The following is a 25,805-nucleotide window of genomic DNA, read 5'->3' as shown; positions in this document are numbered from 1 at the left end:
CACAAATTCTACCTCCTTACCAACTCTCTCCTAGTTGCCGAGGACGTGCATGTTTTTTCATGCTGGCTCTCAGCCCACAGAAGTGGGAAAAGCTTGGATTTCAGAGTCAGACAGACTTGGATTCTCACCTGGCTCCCCTTCTTCCCAGCTCTGTGGCCACAACTGACTCTCTCCTTGGAACCTTAGTTTTCTCATGTGCAAGTAATATACCCTGTCATTCATTCATTCATTAGGGCTCTCTTGCTCTCCTGGAGCTCACATCCTATGGGGGGGAATGGCAGTAAACAATAAACACAGTAAATAGGTTTATTATATCATATGTGAGAAGGTGGCTGGGCCTGAGTGGTAGTGGTAGTAGTGGTCAGGCAGGGGAAGTATCAGGAGTCACCACATAGTAGTGGTGAGAAGGAAGATTTGTGGAAAGGCTTGAGGGATGTGATGGAGTAGGCCAAGTGGATATCTGGAGAAGAGTGTTCCAGGCAGAAGGAACAGCAAGTGCTAAGGCCCTGAGGTAGAAGTGTGGCTGTCAGTATTTGAGAAATAGCAAGGAGGCAGTGTGGTTGGAGTGAAGTGAGTGAAGGGGAGACTGAAAGAAGAGGGCCTTGGGACTTCCCTGGTGGTCCAGTGGGTAAGACTCCACACTCACAATGCGGGGGGCCTGGGTTCGATCCCTGGTCGAGAAACTAGATCCCACATGCATTCTGCAGCTAAGAAGGTTGCATGCTGCAACTGAAGATCCCACATGCCACAACTAAACATGCTGCAACGGAGATCCTGCGTGCTGCAACGGAGACCCGGCGCAGCCAAAATACATACATACATACATACATAAATATTAAAAAAAAGACTATTAAAAAAAGGGAAGAGGGCCTTGCAGGGCTGTGATGTTATATAACAAAGGAAATAAGGAAATGAACTCAGTTACAGAGTGCCAATAATGTGTAAGGAACTGAGCTTGACATACGTCAGCCATTTAATCCTTGCACTAACCTTGAAGGCAGGTGTTCTGACCTCACCCACTTTTTTTACACATGAATAAACTGAGTGATATAAACAAAATATGACTCGCTCATGATGTACAGCTAGTAAGTGGCCCAGAGGATCCTTCCCAAGCACCATACATTGTCTGCTATGTATCTGTCATAGCTAGAGCCATTCCATAAAATTCCCATTACTTTTAGCAAAAGGATTCAATGAGGGGGACTGAGGAGCAGACATGGCCTAAGCAAGGGGGATTACCACCCAGGCCCAGGCATCCTGAGACTGTTCTGGATCTGCAGGAAGAAGAGTCTGCAGATATATGTCCCTTCTGAGTCAAGAGCAATGTGGGCCTGCAATGGTTAAAAAATGAGGACTTGCTAGACTTCCCCAGTGGTCCATTGGTTAAGACTCCATGCTTCCACTGTAGGGAGCATGGGCTCGATCCCTGGTCAATCCCTGGTCCAGGAAATGCCACATGCCGCATGGGGTGGCCGGGGGGGAAAGAAAAAAAAGAGGACTTGCTAAAACAGGGTTACAAATATTGCAGCATATTTTAACTGATTACCTTCAACAAGATCATGCTTTTAACATGCAGAGGGACTTCCCTGGTGGCGCAGTGGTTAAGAATCCACCTGCCAATGCAGGGGACACGGGTTCGAGCCCTGGTCCGGGAAGATCCCACATGTTGCGGAGCAACTAAGCCCATGAGCCACAACTACTGAGCCCGTGTGCCACAACTACTGAAGCCCGCACGCCTAGAGCCCGTGCTCCGCAACAAGTGAAGCCACCGCAGTGAGAAGCCCGCACACTGCAAAGAAGAGTAGCCCCTGCTCACTGCAACTAGAGAAAGCCCTCACGCAGCAATGAAGACCCAAAGCAGCCAAAAATAAATAAAATAAAATAAATAATAAAATTTAAAAAACATGCAGAATACACAGCAGTATAATTTATATAAAATTATTAAATTCATAGCGTACCACAGGGGGAGTAGTCTGATGATGGGACCAGTTTCACAGATGTGAGGGACTTCTTTCTAGCCTGTGTTTCTGTGTCTGAATGTATAACTTCATGTGGCCCTAACACAGAAAGTCTACATTTGAGGCCCTCAGTACATGTAAATAAAGATAAAGATGGTAAATATATGTGGTACTTGCTGGCTGCTGCCCTGAGTTCTATATGTACATTGGCTAAGACCCTTAGAACAGCCCCATGAGATTGGCATTACTGTTTCCATGTGATGGGGGAAGAAACAGTGAATCAGGGAGGTTGACTGATTTACCCAAGGTCTTCTAACTAGTGAGTGGTGGTGTGGGGATCTGAACCTAGACAATCTGGCTAGATTCTTAGTCTTAATTCTTATGTTATACTGCCTGGTCTAGGCCGGACCTTGGCCACGGGCTGTCCCAGGTGGTTTGTCCCAAGGGCTCTTTCCTGGCACTGTCATGTTGATACAACCTTCTCCAGGCTGTGGAGGATCTTAGGGCTGCTATGTCCTGGTTCTCATGGGATCTGCTACCTCCAAGGCTGGCACCCAAGGACTGACTGAGGACCAGAATGAGGGAGAGTCAGAGAGTGAGGAGGATCAGAGTGCATGGGTGAATGTTGACCTCAAGACTGGAAAGGACTGGGAGTTCCATGATGGTCTAGTGGTTAGGATTTGACACTTTCACTGCCATGGCCTGGGTTCAATCCCTGGGAACTGAGATCCTACAAGCCACGTGGCATGGCAAAAAAAAAAAAAAAAAAAAAAAAGAAGACTGGAAAGGACTGTAGGTCTCAGGGTTCTGGCCCATGTCACCTGCATAAATTCCCTCCACTAGCCCCACCTTTGCCTCCTTTTTTCTACACTGAACCTGTGGTGTTTTGAAAGAGCTCTGGATTAAGATGTTAGAAAACTGACTTAAGTCCTGGATCTGTTACCTAATAGCTGTGTGATCTTGGCCAAATGGCTTTATGTCTCTGAGTCATCAGTTTTTTCATCTGTGAAATGGAAATGAGAATAATAGCTACTATTTATTGAGCACCAGGACTTGGATCATTGATAAACCTGGGGCACTTGGTTGTAAAGTATAAAGGACCGAACCATGTGAGGCATATTGTCGTTGTTCTGATCCTTGTCCTAAATGCTTTTCCTCTCTTTGGTTATTTCCATTATAGCTGATGTTCTCCTTTCATCTGCTCCAGGTGACACAAGGCCCTTGGATTTCTCTGAAGGCTTTTCTAGGCTCTTCTGTCATCTCCCAAATGGCTGGACCTGTGCCAGGAGAATGTGAAGTACAGAGAATTCAGTTTAACGTCGGCACCTTCAGTCACAATCACATCACTCTAGTAGCGTTTGAATATACTTTTATGTGAAGGGAGAGCATATCTCATGAAAAGTACACAGATCATGAGTGCTCAATGAGTTATCACAGAACAACTACATCTGTGTAACCTTTGTAACCACCACCCAGTAAAGAAAGAGAACATTATCAGCACCCCAGAAGCCCTTGTTGTGTCCACTTTGTGCCCCCTCCTAACCACTGCCACCTCCTTCCTCCCCATGTCTATGTCTGTGTTGCCAAAGCCCATCACAAAGCCTTGTCAAGAGGCCCATAAATAGTTGCTAAACTGAACTAAGCCCTTTGACATCATTTATGATCTCAGGCTAGTCACTTGGACTTCCTCTGCCTTGATTCACTCTTCTGCAAAACAGGGGTGGCATTTCAGTAATCTCAATAACTCTCAACCCTAGTTGAGAATCACCTGGGGAAACTTTTGAAAAACTATCCATCTTGCTTGGGCACTACCCTGGAGGAAGTGGATACAAACCTCTGAAGGTCTCAGGCAATGGTAGTGTTTAAAAGCTTTCCAAGGATTCCAGTGTACGGTCAGGATCTCTCAAATCTTACAAATTTCAACCAACACTATATGTTCAAATCTCAGTTCCACTGCTGCTGTGGGTTGAATTGTGTCCTCCACAAAGATGTTGAAGTTCTAACCCCCAGCACCTGTGAATGTGGACTTATTTGGAAATAGGGTTATTGAAAATGATCAAGTTAAGATGAGGTCATTGGGGTGGGCCCCTAATCCAGTGTGACTGGAAACCTTATAAAAAGGGGAAATCTGGACCCAGAGACAGAGACACAGGGAGATCACCACGTGAAGACTGGAGTTATCAAGGAACACCAAAGATTGTTGGTAAACCACCAGAAGCTAGGAGAGACGCATGGAACAGATTCTTCCTCACAGCCCTCAGAAGGAACCAACTCTGCTGACACCTTGACTTCAGACTTCTAGCCTCCAGGATATGAGACAGTAAATTTCTGTTCTTTAAGCCACTCAGTTTGTGGTACTTTGTTACAGTAACCCTAGCAAACCGATATAACTATTTACATACTAGTTAAGGAACTCTCTTTACCTGTTTCCTCATCTGCAAAAGTGGAACCATAATAATTGTTCTATAGGCTGGGCTCCATTCTAAACACTTTACATAGATTATCTCATTTAGTCATCACATATACTATACTACAGCAGATCAGCAGATATAGGTACTCCCATTATCCCCACTTTTTCAGATGAGAAAACTGTGCAACAGAGAAGTTAAGTAATTTGCTCAAGATCACATGGTAATTAAATGTATAAGATAATAATACACCCTTCACAAGATTATTGGGGAGTCTCCAAGAGACTGTGGATGTGGATGTGGATATGAAGGCTCTTTGTAAATAGTAGAGCATTTTACTCATGTTAGTCAGAATCTCTGTAAATTCCAGACTTTTTTTTTGCCATCCCTGACTCTCCCTCCTCTTTCGACGCGATACTTCCTTTCCTCGGAGACAGGGGTCGCTGCGTTGAGCGGGCGCTGACAGGTCCTTCTAGCCCGCTGCACCGGCTGCTCGCTGGTGCCTATAAGTGGCAGCGCCGGGCTTGGAGAGGCAGCAGTCCGCCGCCGCCGGGGCTGGGGCCGGGGCTGCAACTGGAAGTGGAGCTGGACGCGGAGGACCAGAAGCTGGGCCAGGGCGCAGCGCAGCACCGCGCCGGGGCCGCAAGGAGGGGCGTTTCGCTGCTGGCCCACCGCGAGCCGCCCTCAGCGCGCGCCAAGGCGCACTCTCGCCAGGCCGCCTGCCTCCGCCTTCCGCCTCCCTCCATTTCCCCGGAATCTCAGCCCGGCGCGCCTGCACCCGGTCCTTCTTTGGGTGGGGAAACTCCCTGCCGCTTTCTGGCTTCACTTCCTTGCAGCCTGGGCTCTCAGCCCCCTCTCTTCTTATCCTGGACTGGGTCTCACCCCCTTCGATCCCCTTCCTTTAGCTCAGGCTCCCTGCCCCTTACCTTAGCCGAGTCCCAGCTCATCAGTCACTTTCCGCAGCCGAGGGTCCCCACCCTCCCTTTTCCTTTTCCTTGCCTGGGATCCAACCCATCCTGTCCTTTCCTCTGTCCCTAGGGTGCAGTCTCTCCCCTCCCCCACCCCCTTTCCCAGGCCTGGAGTTCCAGACCTTTTTGGTCTTCTCTTAAGGTCCTGAGTCCTTGTCCCTCTTCCCCAGTTTGGAGTTCTAGATCGTGAACCCAGCCTTCCTCCACTTCCAGAGGACTGCTTCCACAAAAACACATCTCTAAAACATGAACTTTGCTTAGAGACTCCCCCAGTCTCTCTTCCCCACTGCTGACCCCCTGCCACCTATGTCCCAGGTCTTACTCTCACTCTGCTAAGGGTCGAGGGTGGCAGCAGGATGCTTCTCTGGTCTGGTGTCTGTGGCCTCTCTCCGCCTCGAATCTTCCCTTCGCTGCTTGTGGCAGTAGCCTTGGTGGGGCTGCTACCCGTTCTTAGAAGCCATGGCCTCCAGCCCAGCCCTACTGCCAGCACCATCAGAGGCTCAGAGCCGCCACGGGAACGCTCCATTGGGGAGGTCACCACCGCCCCGCCGGAGCTCGCCCCCGAGAGCCGCCCTGTTAACCATTCCTTCACTGAACACAGCCTGAAATCTCGAAAGGTCTTTCCAGTCCTGGGCATCGACTACACACACGTGCGCACACCCTTCGAAATCTCCCTCTGGATCCTGCTGGCCTGCCTTATGAAGATAGGTAAGTGCAGTTCGCCCCCGACGCTTCCGCCGCCACCAAACTAATGAGCTTCTTGAACCATCCTTACCACTTGAGGCTGCCTAGGAATAAAGGTCTGGACTACTGCTGTAAGGTAGGCAGCCTCTATCCCATCATCGTGGTCCTTCTCAAACTGGAGCTCCGTGGCCTCTGTGGTCTGAGGCCTCCTAAGATGGGAGCCAGCGTTGTTCATGGGAGAGAGCAGGACCAGAGGATGGGATGCTTCAGGTACTAGGTACCTTCAGCGAGGCTTCCAGGCCTGGCAAGTCTCCTCTGGCTGGGACAGACCCCGAGGGGAGCCAGGCACCCAGCTGTGTGAGACAGGAGTGTCTTCAGCAAGTGGCACAGTCCGCTCTGTCCACAGCGACCAGTGTAATTACATGCTTCATGGGAGGGTGTTCCAGGATGAAGGCTGTTTCTACTTGGTTTGTCTAAGGAGTTTGAGTGTAGTGGGGGACCTGTGTGCTGGAGACTTACAGGTGTGGGGGAAGATGAGGCATCCCCATATCCTCACCTTCCTTCATCCCCAGAGTGTTATCTCTCAGCTTTGCCTGCCCAGGCTGCTCAGGAGCCCCTGAGTCAGTTTCCTGCCTGGGAATGCCATTCCTTATACAGTTTATGGGACGGGGGCCTTGGGAATTCCTGCAGTCTGGTTTGGGGGTGGAGGGAGAGTGGAGGAGGGTCAGGCTTGGTCTGGCCCCAGCTCATCTCCAGGTTGCGCCCAGCTGTGTCTCAAGGTGCTGTCATGTTGGCCTGCCTGCTGCTCATCCAAGAGGGAGAGGGACAGGTGGAGGAGCTCAGCATGTTCTGAGCTGAAGAGACTTTGAAACGTTCTTTTTGGGAGAAGGAAGCAGAAAAGTTGTTCCCTTCCAGAGAATTATCACCCTGCTAGGCCCGAGCACTCTGTTCTGCTGGCTGATTGATGGAGCTCACCAGAGCCTGCATAGCCTAGAAGCCCCTTGAGGTGGTGTCCGGGGGGCAGGGGGTGGGGGGGTTTGAAAGCTGCCTTTGCTTTTCTAGCCCCCAGCTAGCTGTGGAAGGCACGGGGGCCTGGAACTCTGCTGGTTTGGGTTTGGAGAGTTTGTGACTCTTGGCAGGAAGCCTTGCAGCTTTCCCAAGGACATGCAGGAGCTCAGTGGCGATGCCAGGCTGGTATGAGGCAGGCTCTGGGACATGCTGCAGGAGGGCACTCGTGCTTCTGTTTTGATCCAGGAGCTGGCTTCCTGATACGGGGCTTTGGTGCTGTGACAGTAGCAGGCCTGCCCATGGAGCTGGGCCACCAGCACCTATCCCCTGATGGCAGCCAGCTTCCCGGAAAAAAATCAAGGCCTGGGCAAGGGGAGCCATGTGTACTGATTCTGACAAATACATGACCTTGAACAAGCCGGGGCCTTTTTCTGCAGGTCTCGCCCACCTGTGAAACTGGCAAGCGTCTCAATTGAATCGTGAAACCCTGTGTCTTAATTTGTTGGTGAGAAGCTGAAGTGACTGATGTGTCATTTGCCTGTGTGAGACCAGGAGAGGCCTCATAAGCACTATTTATACATTGCCCTCCTCTTTCCAACCCCCTCACCTGGCCTTGTGTTAGGGCGTTCGAGGCTAGTGCACACACTGTGGGTCTCAGTGCCTTCTGGTGGGTTGACAGCCTGACCACGAAGACCCTACTCTGGATAGTCAGGAGTTCGTCTCTGCAGGCCTGATTACCTCTAATCCTGATGGGGTCAGACTTGGCCTGCTTCGTCCCCGCCAGAACTGTGCCCGGGACCCTGGGCAGCTGGCAGAGGTGGTACCATGACAAGGGTATCAGTCTAGAAGTTAGGAAACTTGGCCTCTTATACCACCTCCCTCTGTGACCTTGGGCCAGTCAGCCTCTCCACTTGTCAGTTGATCTTTGTGGCCTCTTGCAGGTCTGACATTTCTGCCATTCCACTGACTTGGGTAACCCTGGCAAGTCACTCACCCTTGGGCCACAGTTTTCTCATCGTAAAGTGAGGAGGCTGGATATGATCTCCGAGGGCATTTGTAGTTCCAAGAGACTGTGTCTCTGGCTTGATAGGGCAATTTTCTGCCTCTGAAAACAGGAGTGCCCTAGCATCTGGCCATCCTGGGAAGAGGGTAGGGAGAAAGATGGCCAAGAGATCTTAAGGGTCCCAGTTCAAGTGGCAAAAAGTGAAAGCCCATTTTTCCCTTTACCTTGCAGTGTTTTTGTTTTGTTTTGTTTTTTTTGTTTTGGCTACGCTGCCTGCGGGACCTCAGTTCCCCAACCAGGGATTGAACCTGGGCTGCGGCAGTTGAAAACCCCGAATCCTAACCACTAGGCCACCGGGGAGCTTCCCCTTTGCAGTGTTGGATTGAGGTTGGCACCACTCTGCCACACACCCTCTCTGAGCCTCAGTTTCCTCAAATATAAAAAGGGGGAAACAATAGTATCTAGCTATAATGCTGCTGGCGTGATGATGACATAAATCAACGCACGTAAAGCTGGCTTTGTACCTATAGGAAGCACTCAGTGAGTTGCAGCTGCTCCTGTTGGTATTTTAACCACCTAAGGTAAATGCATCCCTGCCTCAGCCCCTCCTACAGTCTTCCTCTGAGGCTGGAGGATTACAAACCTCTCAACCTAGGCTGCCACCAGCAGTCCCTCCCTAAGGTTTCAGGAAGGACTGAAAATCAGTCCTACTGACTTTGTTCTTCCTTCCCTTAAGCTGCCTCCAGAGCAGGTCCTGTGGGGAGGGGACATGGCACCAACCGACTTGGGGGATGGGGTGTGTGCCGAGGCCATGCTCCCTCTGTACTGTCAGTTACCCAGGAGCCTAGGAGTTCATTTTGGGGTCTTATCTATTCTCTCAGACCCCAGCATGGGTAGGAGCCATGTTGGAGGCCTCATTCTGTCATCTGGGGCAGCTGCTTCCCTTGCAAGTTACCCCTCCTTTAAAAATAGAAGGTGCTGTGCGTAGTTCTCACTCCTGTCCTAATCGTTGAGCAGAGCCTCAGGTAGATACTGTCGGAGATGCGTGTGGGAAGGGTGGGGTTAGAGCTGAAGTTCTAGAGTAGATGCTAATGGATTCTTTTCTAAGTGACTCAGTGGGTCACATTAGGCAAGTCACTTCCCATCTCTGGGCCTTTTTTCTCTCTCTGACAGCCAGGGATTCTTGCCTTTTCCTTGGTGAGGAGGGGCTCGTGAGTTGGGGTTAGACTATTGGGAGAACTCTGAGAATGACTCCAAGCCTTAGGTAGGCCCATTCCCCTCCCCCACCTCCGCCTCCCATTGTGGTTTGGACCCTGCATGAATTCCGCGTTGTCCCTGTTTACCTGGCTCCCAGTCCAGTGCCTGTTTCAAGGGAGAACCTCACTGTAACCCAGCTCACCACTGGCACCCCGTGCGTTTGTTTACCCATATCCCGGACCCGGAACTCCTGGCAGCCTATGAAGCAGGTATTCATCAGAGACCAAAACACCTTCCTTTGTCCCTTCACATCTTATAGCTTTTTCTGGTTTTGGTGTTTGCAAGGAGTGCTCTGCCATTTCCTCCTTAGAGCAAGCCCGTGAGGAGGGGAGATGGGGATCGTTATTGCCCACTTCACGTGCGTGGATATCAGTCCCAGCAACTGGTTTCCTGTGTAAGACTAGAACTTCCCTCTCTCCCTTCTCAGAAGGAGAGAGGAACAACTTAAAGGTCACCTTGAAACTGTCTCTAGAAGCCCAGATGGAACTCTCCAAAAAGAAAAAGGTGACCTTTTCCTCTTTGGGAAAACAGCTGAGTGACTTCAGGATAGTGGGAGGGGAGGTCATCTGGGGACTGGGAAGAAGCTTCAGGTAGGACATGTGTGTCCTGAGGCTCCAGGACACTTAGAGGGCCTCTGTTGGTCATATCGCCTGGACTTCCTTCAGCTGAACACCCATGAGGTGCACCCTGCCTCTCCTTCCCGCCCCACCTAGCCCCTCCAGCTCTGGTGGGAAGGACAGATGTTGTCACAAAAGCCTGGGCTCTGCCCCTGCCCCTCGGTACCTGTGTGACCAGGCCCCTGGTTTCTCTGAACCTGACTTGCCTCATTGGGAAGGTAAGGATGCCATCTCTGCCTTCCAGGATCGATGTAGAGACCAGACGTGGGAATGCTAGCGCAGAGCCCAGCGTGCTGTGGCAGCTTTCAGGGCCTGTTCAGATTCCTCCACTTTGGGCGGTCTTCCCAGCCCACTCCAGCCCACAGCCGTTGCTTTCATTTCTCCCCTAAAACCGTATCCCTTATTGTTTATCCACAACTTTGGCATTAGGCCTAGCCTGCCCTGTGACATCTCTTCTGTTGCGGGGGCGGGGGGGGGGGTTGTGTGTTTTAGTAAGAATCACCATTTATTGAGTATCTACAGAGTGGTGTCAGGAACTTTATAAAAGTAATCTCATTTGATTCCTACTATCATCCTATGAGATAAAGGCTCTCTGTCTCACAGATGAGGAAACAGCGCAAAGGGGTTATCTGCTGTGCTGCTGCATTGCCGTTTATCTTCTGTTTGAGCCTTGGCACAGTCTCCTCTCAGGGTGCAGCTGCACCTCCTGCCCCTCACGTCCTCCTCAGCAGATGCCCCTGCACGGGGTGGGTGCCCAGCTCACTGCACCTGCCTTCCGGGATTTTAGGACTCCCTCTGGGGGCTGACACTTGTTGATGGTGGAAGCCCTCTCCCTGCCCTGAGAAAGCTGTAGGGGTTCTGTGCCGGCTTTGGGCCCATCCTCTGTCCCTGTGAGTCCATATATGTGTACCTGAATCCCGCAGCCAGGCTGGGCCTATCCCTTATCCTCTGCTAGTGACCCTGCCTGCCGTCTCTCTGCTCTCTCAGTGGTCTGACTGAGCTTGTTTCTTCCCTGCTTGGGCAGGGGAATGCCACTTAAAGAGTAGTTTCCTTTGCCCAGCAGGGGATGGCTAACCTTGTGATTACCATCTCCTGCTTCTGGGCTGGAAGGGTACTGGGCTGCTTTTGGTTACCCTTGGGGCCCAGCAGGATCCCCTGAGAGGCAGCCTCTGTGCTGGAAGCAGATGGCACAACTCTCTTTAGCCCTGTAAGGCAAGTGGAGTTTAGTAGTAATTCTCATTAGTATTGTAACTTGTTTCCAAAGCACTTGCGTGTACAGTATTTAATTCCGATCTTCTCAGTGGTCCTGTGGGTTAGAATAGCAGGTGGTATTGATGTAACCATTTTACATCTAAGGAAACCGAGCCCCAGGTTGTGACCTGCCTGAGGTCACTTAGCAAGTAAGTGGCAAAGGACACAATCCCTGGATTTCTAACCCAAGGCCGTGTCCTCTTTCCTGCCTGGCCAGGTCGTTGTGAAGATCAAGGGCGACCAGAGGTTCCAAGGGTCTTTAACTAGAGTAAATGACCAGGCACATCCACGTTGGTAACTTGAGTGGTTGACAGGAGAGACACTGTTTCCTCTCGGAGGAGCGAGGGGCTAAAGGAGCATGGTGGTTTGGGCTGGTCTGGAGCCCAGGCCAACTTAACTCCAAGTTCTTAACCCCTCAAGCATGCCTGTATTTGTATGAAGAAAGTGTGTGAGAGTGTGAAGGCTGACTCAGCCTTGGGACCTGTCATTCTCACAGTCTGTGGAGCAGCAGACTTTTGAAATGGAAACTTTTCCTTTCCCTTGATGTGTTGTAGGCCCTCTGGGAGGAGAAAGGAGAGGCAGAGAAGTGAATTACAACAGAACACATGCTGAATGGGGCAGGAGAGGGAAGGGGTCAAGAGACCCTGAGATATGGTATGGTGCTAGGTTTTTGCTGCCTAGCTGTGTGACCTTAGGCAAGGCACTACTTCTCTGAGCCCTCGTTTCCTAATTTGTAATATTTATGTTAAATATTTGTTAACTATATTAGCTGTCACTTATTCAGCTCCTGTTTCAGAGGCTGTGTCAGGTACTCGCACAGCTAGAAAACAGTGGGGTTGCAGCCCAGATCTGTCTGACTTTGGAGCTCTTGTTCTTTTCATCATCATGCCCTGATTCCCTTTCGGTTCAAAAGTTTTATTTTTCCCATGATCATTTTGAACAGGGAAGGATTAAAGGCATTTCAAGTCTTGGCTGCTCTCTGTGGATCATTTCTTGGGTTGGGGGGGAAACCAGTGACCCCCCCCCCCCCGCTCCAAGTCTTACCGTGAAGCAAATAGCCCTTCTCAGAGGTGGTGGCATTCAGAAACACAGGAGGGACAGGGCATTGGAGCTCAGTAGCCCTGGGCTCCCTTCGGGAATGCCAGCCTGTCCACAGCTGGCGGGCCTGCCTCCCTCCCTCCCTCCCTCCTCCTGTCACCCTCCCCCACCTGCCCCCCCTTTCCTTCCGTGGTGGGGAGAGAAGGCTCACTAAGCAAACCCAGGACCTGGGTTATTCCTGAGTCATGCATTGCCTGTGTGGACCTCCTGCTGCAGCACTCGCTCCCCCTGTAAACGTCTGAGTCAGACACGTCTCCCCAAGATTGTCTGCACACACTGCGCTGGGGCCCAACCATCTCTTTAGATGCCAACAAACATCAACTGATAGTTAAGGCAGGCCGTGATTATATGTGGGTTTTGTTTTTTTTTTTTTTTTTTCGGTACGCGGGCCTCTCACTGTCGGGGCACCTCCCGTTGCGGAGCACAGGCTCCGGACGCGCAGGCTCAGTGGCCATGGCTCACGGGCCCAGCCGCTCCGCGGCATGTGGGATCTTCCCGGACCGGGGCATGAACCCATGTCCCCTGCATCGGCAGGCGGACTCTCAACCACTGCGCCACCAGGGAAGCCCTATGTGGGTATTTTTAATCTTACAGGCTAATCTAATTTTAACTGAACTAAGTTTTGAGTTGGGCCGGGATCAGTGGGCTGCCCCCCTTCCCTGGAATCGTGCTGACTTCATTTCCTTCCCCTGAAAGCTCTTTCAACATGCGGGGCCAGTTTTGGCGTCTGTTAGGTCATACATGACCCCTGAGTTCTGACACTGACTTGCTGAGAACCTGGAGTTTCCCCAAATTACCCAGGCAAGTTCTTTCCTGAAAACATATAGCCTTAAGCAGCTCTGAGTGAGATTCATGATGAGAATTCCTATTCCTTCCCAAGTCCCCTTCCCAGTCCCTTGGGGGACACTTACCCCTAAGCCCAGACTGGCCCTTCCACAGCGCTGGGCCTGTCCGAGACCAGGCCACTGAAAAGCGGAGAGGTGACATCACAGCTGTGTCAGGCAGAATCTATGAGCTCACCAAAATAATAAGTAGCTAACACTTACGTAGCACTTGCTGTGTGCCAGGCAGACTGACAGAGGCTCTGGCTTTGGGCTGGCCAGCCAGGACTGCGAGCAGCTAATCAATTCATCTGTCCGAGGTGGGGTCGTAGAGGCAGGTCAGCTGAAACCAGCCAGCGGGCTCTGAGCTTGTGGCACATCGGGGAACCAAGGAGAGTGAGACCCAGGCCTGGCTCACCAGGAGCTTCCAGTCTGTTTGGAGAAAATGGTCCATCTGTGCTGAGGTCTCGGCAGACTCCTGGCAGAGGCAGAGTTCAGAGGGAACAAGCAGTCCCCGAGGGCACAGGTGGTTAGGGAAGGCTTCTCGGAAGAGGTGGAATTTGAGCCAGTCTTGAAGATGGAGAGGAATTAGGCAAGCAGGCAGGACAGGGAGAGCTGTTCTTAGGACAGGACTCCTACAAGAATGGAAGCCCCTTGAGTGCAGAGCCTTTGTTTACTTTCTTCTCTGTGCCTGGCACAGGGGGAGGGCTCCTAAATACTTGGGGGACAAATAAGTGCATGACTGACTTCCGTGTAGAGATAGTGTCCACGTGAAGCCTTTGAGGAAGACAAGAAACCAGCTTGACACAGAGTGATGCTCTCGGCGTCAGCCAGCACCTGTGTAAGTGCTGCTGCCACAGCCGCCTTCCTCCCCCTCTGCCTCCCTCGGCCTGGGAGGGACCCTCTAATGGAGGGTCTTCTAGGGCATCATCTCTGGGCTGGCTGGGGTCCCTCTGGGAAAGTCTGCATCTGTTTGGTTTACCCTCAATTTGTATAAGTAAAAGCAAGATACCAGAGTTTCGTCAGGGAACTGCCGAGAGCCCTAATTGAATTAAGCTTTCCCTAGGAAGATTCATCGAGTCATCAACCGCACTGTGACTGTGAATTAATGAGACCAGTGCCGTAAACCATGCAAAAAGGCAGTCTTGCAAATTTATAGTTGTACCTAGACACGTTGACTTATGTCTTCTCTTTGTTTTTGTGTGTGTGTTGGGAGTGGGCTGGGGCCAGAATCTCCTTTCTGTGGCAGGTTTATTTTTATAATATGAATAAATAAAACATGTTCAACAGTAGAGAGGGGTATTAAGGTAAAAAGTAAAAGTTTTCCTCCTCACTTCTCTGACTACCTCCACTGTCGTACTCCCCAGAGGTTACCACTGTTAACTTTCTCCTGCATCTTTTCAGAAATTTTCTGTGCATATATGAGTGTGAGAGTGTGAGGGCAGATTTTAGTTTTTAATCTTTTTTTTTTTTTTTTTTGTGGCTGCGAGGCTTGCAGGATCTTAGTTCCCTGACCAGGGATTGAACCCATGCCCTCAGCAGTGAAGGCATGGAGTCCTAACCACTGGATCGCCAGGGAATTCCGGATTTTGTTGTTTTTTGTTTTTTAATCTTAACATCTTTATTGGAGTATAATTTACAATGATGTGTTAGTTTCTGCTTTATAGCAAAGTGAATCAGCTATACATATACATATATCCCCATATCCCCTCCCTCTGTGTCTCCCTCCCACCCTCCCTATCCCACCCCTCTAGGTGGTCACAAAGCACTGAGCTGATCTCCTTGTGCTATGTGGCTTCTTCCCACTAGCTATCTATTTTACATTTGGTAGTGTATGTAAGTCCATGCCAGTCTCTCACTTCATCCCAGCTTACCCTTCCCCCTCTCCATGTCCTCAAGTCCATTCTCTACGTCTGCATCTTTATTGCTGTCCTGCCCCTAGGTTCGTGAGAACCTTTTTTTTTTTTTTTAGATTTCATATATATGTGTTAGCATATGGTATTTTTCTCTTTCTGACTTACTTCACTCTGTATGACAGACTCTAGGTCCATCCACCTCCCTACAAATAACTCAATTTCGTTTCTTTTTATGGCTGAGTAATATTCCATTGTATATATGTGCCACATCTTCTTTATCCATTCATCAGCTGATGGACACTTAGGTTGCTTCCATGTCCTGGCTATTGTAACCGGATTTAGTTTTATAAAGCCACTTGTGTAAGGAAAAGAGCTCCAGGCTGGGAATCAGGGACCTGGATCCTAGTCCTAGCTCTGCCTCTTTCTTGAATATTGTCATTTTGCCTCCTCGGGTCTTAGTTTCCCTGTCTGTTGATTTCAGTTGTTGAAAGGCTCTCCGGGACTTTCCAGCGGGAAAGGCAGTGGTCCCAGAGGAGCCCCTCCTCTGGTGAGGCCTGGGCAGCCTGAGGCCCTCGGAAGGAGATCTCCACAGCCCCATCCTTTGGGGGAATGGGCCACTGCTATCATGAGCACTGGCTTCAAAGCACAGAATTCTCAAATTCATGGTAATGGTCATCTCCAACTCTAGCTCAGGGTTATGGGGTTAAATGAATGGGTCGGCAGAAAGCCAGCTCACTTGCAGGGGAAGTAAGACAACACACAGGGGAGAAAGCACAGGTGGGAAGTTGTGTGGCTCTGGCTAGGATGCAGAGGGGCTCAGAGAGGAGGGGGAGAGACAAGGGAAGGCTCCCTGAAGGAGGTGATCTTGAGCAGTGGGCCAGGTGGAGAAGAGGAACATCTCTCAGGGGGACTTGCTGTTAGAAGGGATCCTGGCTTAGGTGGGAGAATGGACTTGGGGACCTGCTGTTCTTCTAGGATCTAGATCTAGGTTTCTGAGATTCTTTCTGAGTTCTTGATGGAGTTCAGGGGACCCATGGACCATCCTCCTCCAAATATCTGCAGACATTTGTGTGTTTGTATCAGAGGAAGAAAGCCCACAGTAGCCATAGATTCTCAGCAGGATTTGTGCCCCCACCCCCCGGCCAAAGGTTAAGAGCTTTGGCCCTTGTCCTGTGGGAATCTGAAGAAGGGTAAAGGGCTTTCCTTGGACGAAGTGGTACTTACCTCTGGGATGAGAGGGGTTTGCCCGGGGAACTGCAGAACTCCTTCTAGGCAAGGGGAATGAATCCAGTCAGAATGAACAAGCTGTGTCCCAGGAGAAGAGGAGGGAAGATGATTCTGTAAAGCAGAGAAAAACTTTTCCGGATTGGGGATCAAAGCAGATGAAGCAGGCTTCCCCTGCCCAGTGTAGACAGGGCAAGTACTGGGTTCATTCTGCCCCCTGGTTCTGGTGGGTTTCCAAGGTGAGCTCAGCTGACACCCTGGGAGGTAACTCAGTCCTCCTGCCCTTTTTCCTAAAGTGGCCAGGGCCCAGACCGTCCTCTGAGACTCTGTTACGGGAAGCAGCTACCTTGGAGGCAGCAGAAACAAGGCATTGCCTTTTAAGGGGACAGGCTTTGAGGGCCCAATACTAGGCAGCCCCGATTGGCCTCTGCTGTTTCTTGGATTGAGGACCCCCATCTCCTGCTCTGACTCTGTTTCCAGGAGTGAAAGTAGACAATATTATTCTACCTGTAGAATATTAGAGGTAGAAAGAACCTTATCATAGCCTGTGGCCCCAGGGCCCCAAGGAGAGATGGAGATGTTTTGATCCAGTCCTCTCATCTCCCCGTTAAGGCCGAGAGAGGATGTGCCCATATTCACAAGTGAATTAACGGCAGGGCAGGGAGGGCTTTCCCTGCTCTGTTAACTAACTCAGGGGTCTCTAGGCAGTAAGAGCTGGACCAAGAGGAGGGGCTGTGGTCTTTGGCCTTGATGTTGGTATCTAAGCACTGGTACCTCTCTAGTGGGCCCTAAAAGCCTAAGGAACGGCAGCTTCGTGCTGGACTGTGCATCAGAAGAGCTGTTCCTGGCCGAGAAGCCACTTGGCTTTGGTCATACAGGTCTTTGCAGGAGAACCAAGTGCAAGCCTTGGGACCCAGAAGCTTCTGCCCTCACCCATCAAATTCTTCAGGCTTTTGTACTCCTTCACAAGCCAATATTGAGCCTGGGTGCTCTGCTTTTTATAGCATCTTTGCCCTCAAACCAGGGAATGAGATCTTATCTCCTGGGGCCAGGGCCCACAGGAATCTGGATGCCGAACCAGGTAGGCAGGATGCCAGTGTGGAGGCAGGGCCAGCTCACCTCACTGAGCCCAGCCCAAGACTCAGATTACAGCTCAGTGGGGGAGGGGAGCTGGCACCCTACCACACCGTTCTGGGCCTGCCTGGCTGGTGGAACAAACAAAGATGCCCAAGAACTGCTTCTCTCAAGGAGCTCAAGGACTGGTCTGAGAAGTTCAGTATAGTTGCAGGGGAGTCAGGCGGTAGAAATTGGGTGCGAGTCGAGGTGAAGATGGAAGTTTTTGAGGGTTTAGAGAAGGCAGAAAGACCTTCCTGCTTGGGAGGATCAGGGAGGCTTTATGGAGGTGACTGGTGAACTAGGTCTTAAAGAATAGGTAGGATTTAGATGAGATGCTCGAGTGAAACAGGGCTCACTGGGCACAGCCGGAAGCTTCTACCTGAGGCAGGACCTTTGGATTGCAGAGGAGTGTCCCAGAGCAGTTTCCTTTGGAAACATGGTGGTTAGGAACACAGGCTTTGCAACTTGACAGACCTGGGTTCAAATCTAAGCTCTACCACTGTAGCACCTTGACTATGGGCAAGTCATTTTACCCTGTTTGTGTCTCATTTTGATCACCCCCAGCATGGGGTAACACCTGGCAGGGATGTTGGGAGGACTCAGGGAGAGCACCCTTGTAAGATACATGGCACAGGCTTGACACAGTCTGAACATATGACAAATGGTGGCACTTAGGAATCCTTCTAGGATCAGGAGGAGGAGAAATACCAGCTTGTTTTCTGTGAGTCTTGAATCTCCCAGCAACTGAAAAATCACTCAGCAAGATTTACTGATGCCCTGCTGGGCATCCAGTGCTGTGCTAAACACAGGGGGCAGGTGGCTCCAGGTAAATAAAATTTATTATTATTATTATTTTTTAAATAAATTTATTTTATTTATTTATTTTGGCTGTGTTGGGTCTTCGTTGCTGCGTGTGGGTTTTTCTCTAGTTGCGGCGAGCGGGGGCTACTCTTCGTGGTGGTGCGCGGGCTTCTCATTGCGGTGGCTTCTCTTGTTGCAGAGCACGGGCTCTAGGCGTGGGGGCTTCAGTAGTTGTGGCTCATGGGCTCTAGAGCACAGGCTCAGTAGTTGTGGCGCACGGGCTTAGTTGCTCCGCGGCATGTGGGATCTTCCCGGACCAGGGCTTGAACCCGTGTCCCCTGCACTGGCAGGCGGGTTCTTAACCACTGCACCACCAGGGAAGCCCCCAGATGAGGATTTTTAAAATAGGCCCAGCTGTGATGAGGTGCCAGGTGATCTGTGCCAGCGTTAAGGGCAGAAGATTCTGCCACTTCGTAACCACCCCACCCTGTGAGCCTCAGTCTTCCCAGTCAAATGCAGTAATGTCTGTAAAGCCCTGAGCACATCATAAGCTCTCAGAAATGGGAGTCACCACTGTCCTGTAACATCAAAGGAAAAGGAGGGAATTCCCTGGCAGTCCAGTGGTTGGAACTCCACGCTCTCACTGCCAAGGGTGCGGGTTCAATCCCTCGTTGGGGAACTAAGATCCCACAAGCTGCACAGCACAGCCAAAAATAAATAAATAAAAAATAATTAAAAAAAAGGCAGATGAGATGAGAGTGAAGACTAGCAGTGGAGGATGGTTTTAGGTAAGGGGGCTGGAGGACATTGGGGTAGGGCTGAATGTCACCAGGAATGGGGTGGGCATAAAATGAGACTGTGAGTTGAAGTGTCTGAGTTTGGCCTTCAGTTGGAAGAGGGGGAGACACACACTCAGTAAACACTGATTTGCGCATGATAAATGCTGTGTTGAAGATGGAAAGATGAATAAATATAATCCCAGCCTCATGGGAGCGGCTGACATGGAAACTGGCACTTGCCGTGTGCGGTGAACTGCCACAGCAGGGGCCCACAGGACTGTGGGTGCACGGGAGGAGTTGGGTGGTGGGCGGCTCGGGAAGGCTTCCCAGAGCTTGAAGGTTAAGCAGGAGTTTGCTCATTTCACGCGGAGGGAGGAGCTGGAGAAAGACGAGATGTGGATAATGCAGAGCATAGATAGTGCAGAGCCGTTGAGTTTTGCTTTTGAAGCCCATCGGGGCGTTCTGCATCCCCTCCACCTCACTCACCCCCAAACGTACTTAACCCACGTGCCTGGCTGGCAGAGAAGCTGAGCTTCCCTGTGGGACAGTGAACACCAGGGATGGGTGTCCTCATATGCAGGCGATAAGGAGGAAGCTACCATTGAGTGAGACCTACTGAGTGCCTGGCCTTGTACTGAGGGCTCCACACAGCGCATCACTGTCTGAGTGTCACGACAACCCCGAAGGGTGCGAGTCCTGGTATTTGCCTTTATCCAGCTTACAGCTACCTCGGGAAAGTGGAAGAGGGAATAATTAAGTGCTTGATGATTGCTGTGCCACTGCCTCAAAGCCCAGGAGGACTTCAGAGAGGGGAGAAATGTGGCTGGAATGAGCAGGGAGCAGGGGCCTTTGCGCAGGTGCCTTCACTAGACCCTCATAAGGGGAGGGCAGGTGGCAGGTCAAGTGAGGGTTGCAGCACCTGCTGCAGGTGTGACTGGGCAGCTGAGAGGAGGCCCAGCCAGCTGGAGGGAAAGTCTGGGCTGGGGTTCACTGAGAAATAAGATTGGGTAGGTGGGCTGGGCTGGATTCCCAGGCGTCTAGAACTCCAGCCAGAGGGGTATAGAGTCGGCCAGGCCTCTCAGGCCGGTGGCCAGATGGCTCCACGGATCGAACGCTTTCCTCTTCCCTCCATTTCCACTTCTGCTCTCCCTATCTAAGCCACAAGCATCTCTAACCCGGATGACTCCAGTGGCCTCCTGGCCCCACTCCCCTCTGCCTGTAATCAGCTCTCCACAGAGCAGCCAGTGGGGTCATTTAGAAACCTGACTCACAATGTGGTGTTCCCCTGCTAAAACCTTTCAGTTGCTTCCTGATGAACCTGGGATAAAATCCAGGAGAGGTGTGGCCTATTCCTCTCTCTCCTTCACTCCCTGCTGCTCTCTTCCCACCACTCACACCAACCTTCCTGGGTTCCTCAAACACACCAAGCCCTGCCATACCCCTTCCCCTTCCGTAGGGCCGTGGCACTTGCTTTCCCCAACCTGGAAGCCTGCCTGGAGATGGCCGCAGGCCGGCTGCCTTATTCATGCTCTGGGTCAGATGCTGTCTCTTCAGAGAGGCCTCCGTGGCCACCTAGTCTAATAGGTAGCCCACGCCTCACCACCCTCCGCCCCAGCCCACGTCAGACAGTCTTCTGGGTGCTGAGGACACAGCCGGGAGCAAGATGAGGAGGCTCCCGATGTCAGGGGGCTCACAGGCCAGTGTGGGGCGTTGCACAGTGGACACAACGTCAGGCAGTGATAAGTGTCTGGAAGAAAATAAATATGAGAAAGATGTGCTACTTTGGATGGTCAGCGAAGACCTCTCTAAGGAGCTGGCTTTTGAGCTGAGCCAATGACAAGAAGGCGCCCACCTTGCAAAGATCAGGGCCCCTGAGGAGAGCATCTTTGAGGAAGCTGGGGTGGAATAAGAGGGAGGTGCAGTGTGAGGACGGAGAGGAAGGCGGGGGCCAGACCCTGCTTGGCCCGTGGGCCTTGGGTTAGGCATCGGATTGGATTCTAGGTGCGTGCAGTGCCACTGAGCTGGGGAGGGATGTGCAGAGCAGCCTAGGGGTCAAGAGACGGCTCCCAGGGTCGGCTCTGGCTTTGGGCCACAGCGAGCCAAGCAAAGCAGGACCCTGGCCCAGGGCTACTCAGCCAGGTCTGTGAGAGCAACAAGAGCGAAGCTTCCCAACAGGCATCTCTGGCCAGGCCAGGAGCGGGATGGAGAGCCGTGCCCAGGGAGGAGTGGATAGGGAGCGGAGCAGAGCAGGAGGGGGGCGGCGGGAGCACGTGGCGAGGGGAGGGGCTGAGTGAGGTGCCAGGCTCTGCTGGACTCCTGCCCCTCCCCTGCCCAGCCCCAGCACCTCTAGGCAGGATGTCACCAGACCTGTCATGTGGGAGGCGTGGCACTGCCGAGCGCCAGGGCCCTGACATGCCTCTTACCACCTGAACCTTACGGTCCCATGTGGCCTAGGGAGTTATCAGGCCCAGAAAGGGCAGGCCTGGAATCAGATAATTGGACTTGATTGTTGGGAGGGATGCTAGAGACGGAGTTAGGAGTCCAGGAGGTGTAATTGAAAAAGTTAAGGGCGTTGGAGGTTAAAAGGCCTGGACTCGAATCCAGGCTCCTGTCCTTGCAGCTGTGTGGTGACTGAGGGCAGAGATGTGGAGGTTCGGTGACAGTGCCGTGCAGAGCACCGAGCAGCGGCGAGGCCTCCTCATCTAGCAGAGGAGGAAGCAGAAGGCCAGAGAGGAAATGACTTGCCCACAGGCCACAGGGGGCGGTGGCAGAGCTGGGCTAGTGCAGGTCTTCAGCTCCTGGTCCGGAGCTCTTCTGTGATGGAGTGAGTGGCCCTTCCCTCCTTCCTTCCTTCACTGTTCCTCTGGAACAGTCCTCTGGCCCTTCTGCAGGTGTGAGGTGGCTGGCCCTGGGCATCCCACCTTCTCCTCAGCTTGCGTCTGAGCACCTACTACGCAATGGCAGGGCTGTGTGGGAGACAGACGTGTAAACAGCTTAAATACAAGGCAGGCTGAAGTGACACAGGGAGGCGGCACAGTGCAGCGTGGGCCCTGGTGGCAGACGGTCTCAGTTCTGGCGCCGTCACTTAGAATGTAGTGGTGATGAGGCCCTCACCGAAGTTGGGCCAGATCAGAAGGGCTTCTGATTCACTGCAGAGCAGCAAGGACTGTAGTGTAGTGGCGGGAACTGCGGAGGTTTAGGAGGGAGGTGTGACCATGACTGACTGGCTTGTGTTTAGGACAGAGGCTCTCCTGGCAGGTGGAGAATGAACTGGATGAACTTTTCCCCAGTGTTCTTGGCTCTGGGAATTTTCCACCTCCTCCCTCCCTGGATAATTATGCTTCCTAAGAAACTGATCAGATGGGAAGCTGCAGGAAGTGATTTGGGACAAGGATTGTGTAGGAGTTGGGGAGAGAGTGGAGAGGATGTAGCGGGAGAGGGAGATCCATGCCAAGCAGCAGGAGGTGGCTCCCTTTCGAGGGGGAGGGGAACCTGGGCAGGCTGGAAGTTTAAAGCAGAATGTGGTGGCTCCGGGGAAGCCAAGTTCCTCAGAGCTCCTCTGTTCCTGGTCCCTGGTGGGGAAGAAGGGTGAGATCGACTGGCAGGGTCTGGCTTTTCTGGGTCAACAGGAGCTGGGGTCCTAATGGGAGAATGTGAGGCAGTGAAGCCTCGCGGCTGGAGCGCTGGGCTGGGTATCAGAGCCAAGCCCAGGCCCGGCACTGCTGCTTAGCTATCCTTACACATCTGAAATTCCATCACTGTGGGCCAGGGCCTGTTATGGTAAGTGGGTGTGTACCAGGCACCCCCTTCTGGCACAGAGCACTCCTCGCATCCCAGCTCCCAGTGGGCCCAAGACTTTAGCTGTGGGTGTGGCCTCTGCTCCTTTTTGGCCTCACCGGTTAAAGCACAGCCCTCGGTGTGCCGAGCCTTCCGGGGAGCCAGGCTCCATCCACCTGGTGTGAGCAGGTGACTGAACCACAGGGATAACAGTGAAGAGCCAGATGGCCGTAGACGGTCTTGAACCCAGGGGCAAGGCTGCCTTTGCAGTGACACAGGGACCCATTGGGAGATTCAGGGCATCCTTCGGGGCAGTCAGGGGTCAGTATAGCCTGGCAGCTTAAGGTCGTCAGAATCTAACAAACCTGGCTTTGAATCCCAGCTCTACTACCGGCCAGCTGTGTAACCTTGGGCTGAGTACCTGACCCATCAGCATCATTTTTATCTGGAAATAATTCTCGCCTGCATGTTGTTGTTGTTTAAAATTTTATTTTGTTTTATTTATTTATTTATTGGCTGCGTTAGGTCTTCCTTGCTGTGTGCAGGGTTTCTCTAGTTGTGGCTCGCGGGGGCTACTCTTCGTTGCAGCGCATGGGCTTCTTATTGCAGTGGCTTCTCTTGTTGCGGAGCACGGGCTCTAGGCTCATGGGCTTCAGTAGTTGTGACTCACTGGCTCTAGAGCGCAGGCTCAGCAGTTGTGGCGCACAGGCTTAGTTGCTGTGCGGCATGTGGGGTCTTCCCAGACCAGGGATCGAACCTACGTCCCCTGCATTGGCAGGCAGATTCTTAACCGCTGTGCCACCAGGGAAGTACCTCGCCTGCATGTTTTTTTTAAACCTTTTTCCCTCTGTTCATTTAATCGAGGAATAACGTACATACGCGCAGTAGAGTACGCTGATCTTAAAGTGCACATATAGCTCGCTGATTATTTACAAATGTTCACATCCAGATGGAGATAAAGGACACCTGTGTACCCCACCAGAGTCCCCTCTGCCCTTCCCAATCTATACCCCAACTCTCCCCTGTGGGAACCACCATTTTGTCTTCCGTCATTGTCACTTGGCTGTACCTGTTCTTCAACTCCATAGACACCCACAGTCAGACACAGGTACTCTCGTTTCTGGCTTCTTTTGCTCAGCATTTCTGGGAGGTTTCCCTTTATCTTTGCATGTCCCAGAGGTTTGTTCTTTCCATAGCTTTGCGGCATCGCCTCGTGTGAGTAAGCCGCAGTTGGTTCATTCTCCTGTTGGTGGGCATTTGGGTTGGTTCCCTTTTTTGACAATTATAAATAAAGCTGCTATGAATATTCTTATCCTCCATAGGGTTTTTGAAAATTCAGTGAGATAATCAATTACAGTAACATGTTTAATGCTGAGTTTTGACTTAGAGCTGCTGCCCAGAAAATTCCCCCCATATTTTTGTTGTTGTCGTTTGTAAAAAGGAAAAAAAAAAAAAAAACAACCAACAAACACTACATAAGTATTTAAAGAAAAAAATGCAAATCATACCTTTCACCCCAGCTGCTCCTCAGAGCTGATCAGTCTTCACAGTTCAGTGTGTCTGCCTGGACTTTTCCCTACAGTTGTATGATGTTCTTTTTAATGAAAACAGCTTCACAGTAATAATCATGCTGTCCGTCATCTTTTGCAACTTACTTTTGTCATTAAATCTGATCTTTTGAAAGAGTCCCCTTCTCTGTGTCAGTGGAGCAGCTTTGAGAGAGACAGGCTAAGTGAGCTCCTGAACCGGTCTCTCGGGCCTTTCACCCTGGCCTGGCTGGACTGCCTTCAGCTTTCCTCAATGTGGAGCCCAGGGTGCAAGTTCTGGCTCTGTTGCGCCCTATCTGGATGTGTTCTTGGGCTTAAATGCCCTGAGCTTTGGCTTTTTCATCTTTAACCTGGGAGAACCCATACTTGCCTCTGAAGCATGCCATGAGGTTTAAATGAGATGAAGTATGCGAAAGTACAAAACAAAATGGAAAGTGATGCGTGTGAGCTGGTTATTATGTAAACTCAGGGGCTGTCAGAGCTAGAGGAGGCCTCTGAGAATCTAACTCAGCCCACCATCTTAAACGTGAGGAAACAGTGGCTTCGGGAAGGTCACAGAGCCCGCAAGTGATGGAGCCAGACCTGAACCAAGGGAGGCGTAGGAGCCACAGCTTCACAGAGCACCGCACTTCACCCCCGCCTGCCGCCGCCGCCCCCCTGCCCACCGTTCCCACTCTCTCGGGACCAGAGCTTGGCTCTAACCGGTCCACCTCCTATCTGTGGGGACTCCCTGCTAGGCAGGAAGGGTGCTCTCCCCCTGGTTACTGACTGAGGCCACTGGGGACTAGATCTTCCAGGCACTGATCTGTCCCCACCCTCCCCTGGTCCAAGAAAGCAGAGAAGCAGGGAGGTGGGGCAGAGGAGCGGGGACTTGGATGGGACTTGGATGGATAGGAGATGCAGCCCTGGTCTAGGACCCCCAAACCTGGGGCTGTGTGAGTCCCCCAGCCCCACGGAGCTCACTTCCTCCTCCTAAGAAACCACGTTAGCACCGCTGCCCCTGTCCTCAGGTGGACAAAGGCCTGGATCTGAGTAGTCGCTCAGACAGCTTCCAGCTCAGTGTTCAGGTCTCCTGAGGCTTCACCCTCACAGCTTCTACGAGAGGGTAGAGGGGGGTTGTCCAGGCCTGTGAGATTACAGCCTAGGCTGAGGTCAAGAATCCGGAAACAAAACCCTGACCAGCATGGGCTGGGCCTTTGCCTCACTACCTACCCCTTCCCGGGAAGAATTTGGCATGATAAGATTTGCACGGTACCAGCCCAGGAGGGCCCCACTTTCCTCAGTGTTTAGCCACTGCATGTGGTGCTAGGCACACAGCAGCGGAAATGGCTCCCGTGCTCTGGCTCCCATCCGTCTAGGAGCCGCAGCTCATTATGAAAGCACCAGGGCAGTGATATCAGGGAGCTCGCAAGGCCCTGCCTGGGAGTGCCTTGTTGGTCCAGGGTGGGGCTTGGGGAGGGGCTCTGAGCCCTGGTATCTGCTTTCAGGGTGAGGTTGTGGAGCGACATGTGTTCTAGAGGCGGTGAGTGGTGACGTCACAGGAGTCCTGCTCAAAGAATAGGGGGCACCACCACCTGGTGCTTGAGCCTTACCTCACGGGCCCTTTGCCTTCAGCAACACAGTGGGGCTCAC

General features: G+C 51.8%; 1 protein-coding gene across 1 annotated transcript in view; it reads left to right on the top strand.

The window, feature by feature from the left end:
- The first annotated feature begins 4,932 nt into the window (after positions 1-4,932).
- Positions 4,933-25,805, top strand: part of SLC9A1 (solute carrier family 9 member A1) — a 49,367-nt gene continuing 28,494 nt past the window's right edge. The window contains exon 1 of the mRNA XM_060017083.1: positions 4,933-6,042. Coding sequence (XP_059873066.1) covers positions 5,691-6,042 — 352 coding nt within the window. The 5' untranslated portion in view covers positions 4,933-5,690. The remainder of the gene's footprint in view (positions 6,043-25,805) is intronic.

Source organism: Delphinus delphis, chromosome 1, assembly GCF_949987515.2.
Source record: "Delphinus delphis chromosome 1, mDelDel1.2, whole genome shotgun sequence".
In the NCBI taxonomy this organism is placed as follows: domain Eukaryota; kingdom Metazoa; phylum Chordata; class Mammalia; order Artiodactyla; family Delphinidae; genus Delphinus; species Delphinus delphis.
Note: the sequence above shows the minus strand (reverse complement) of the source record. Positions and strands in the feature narration are given on the sequence as shown.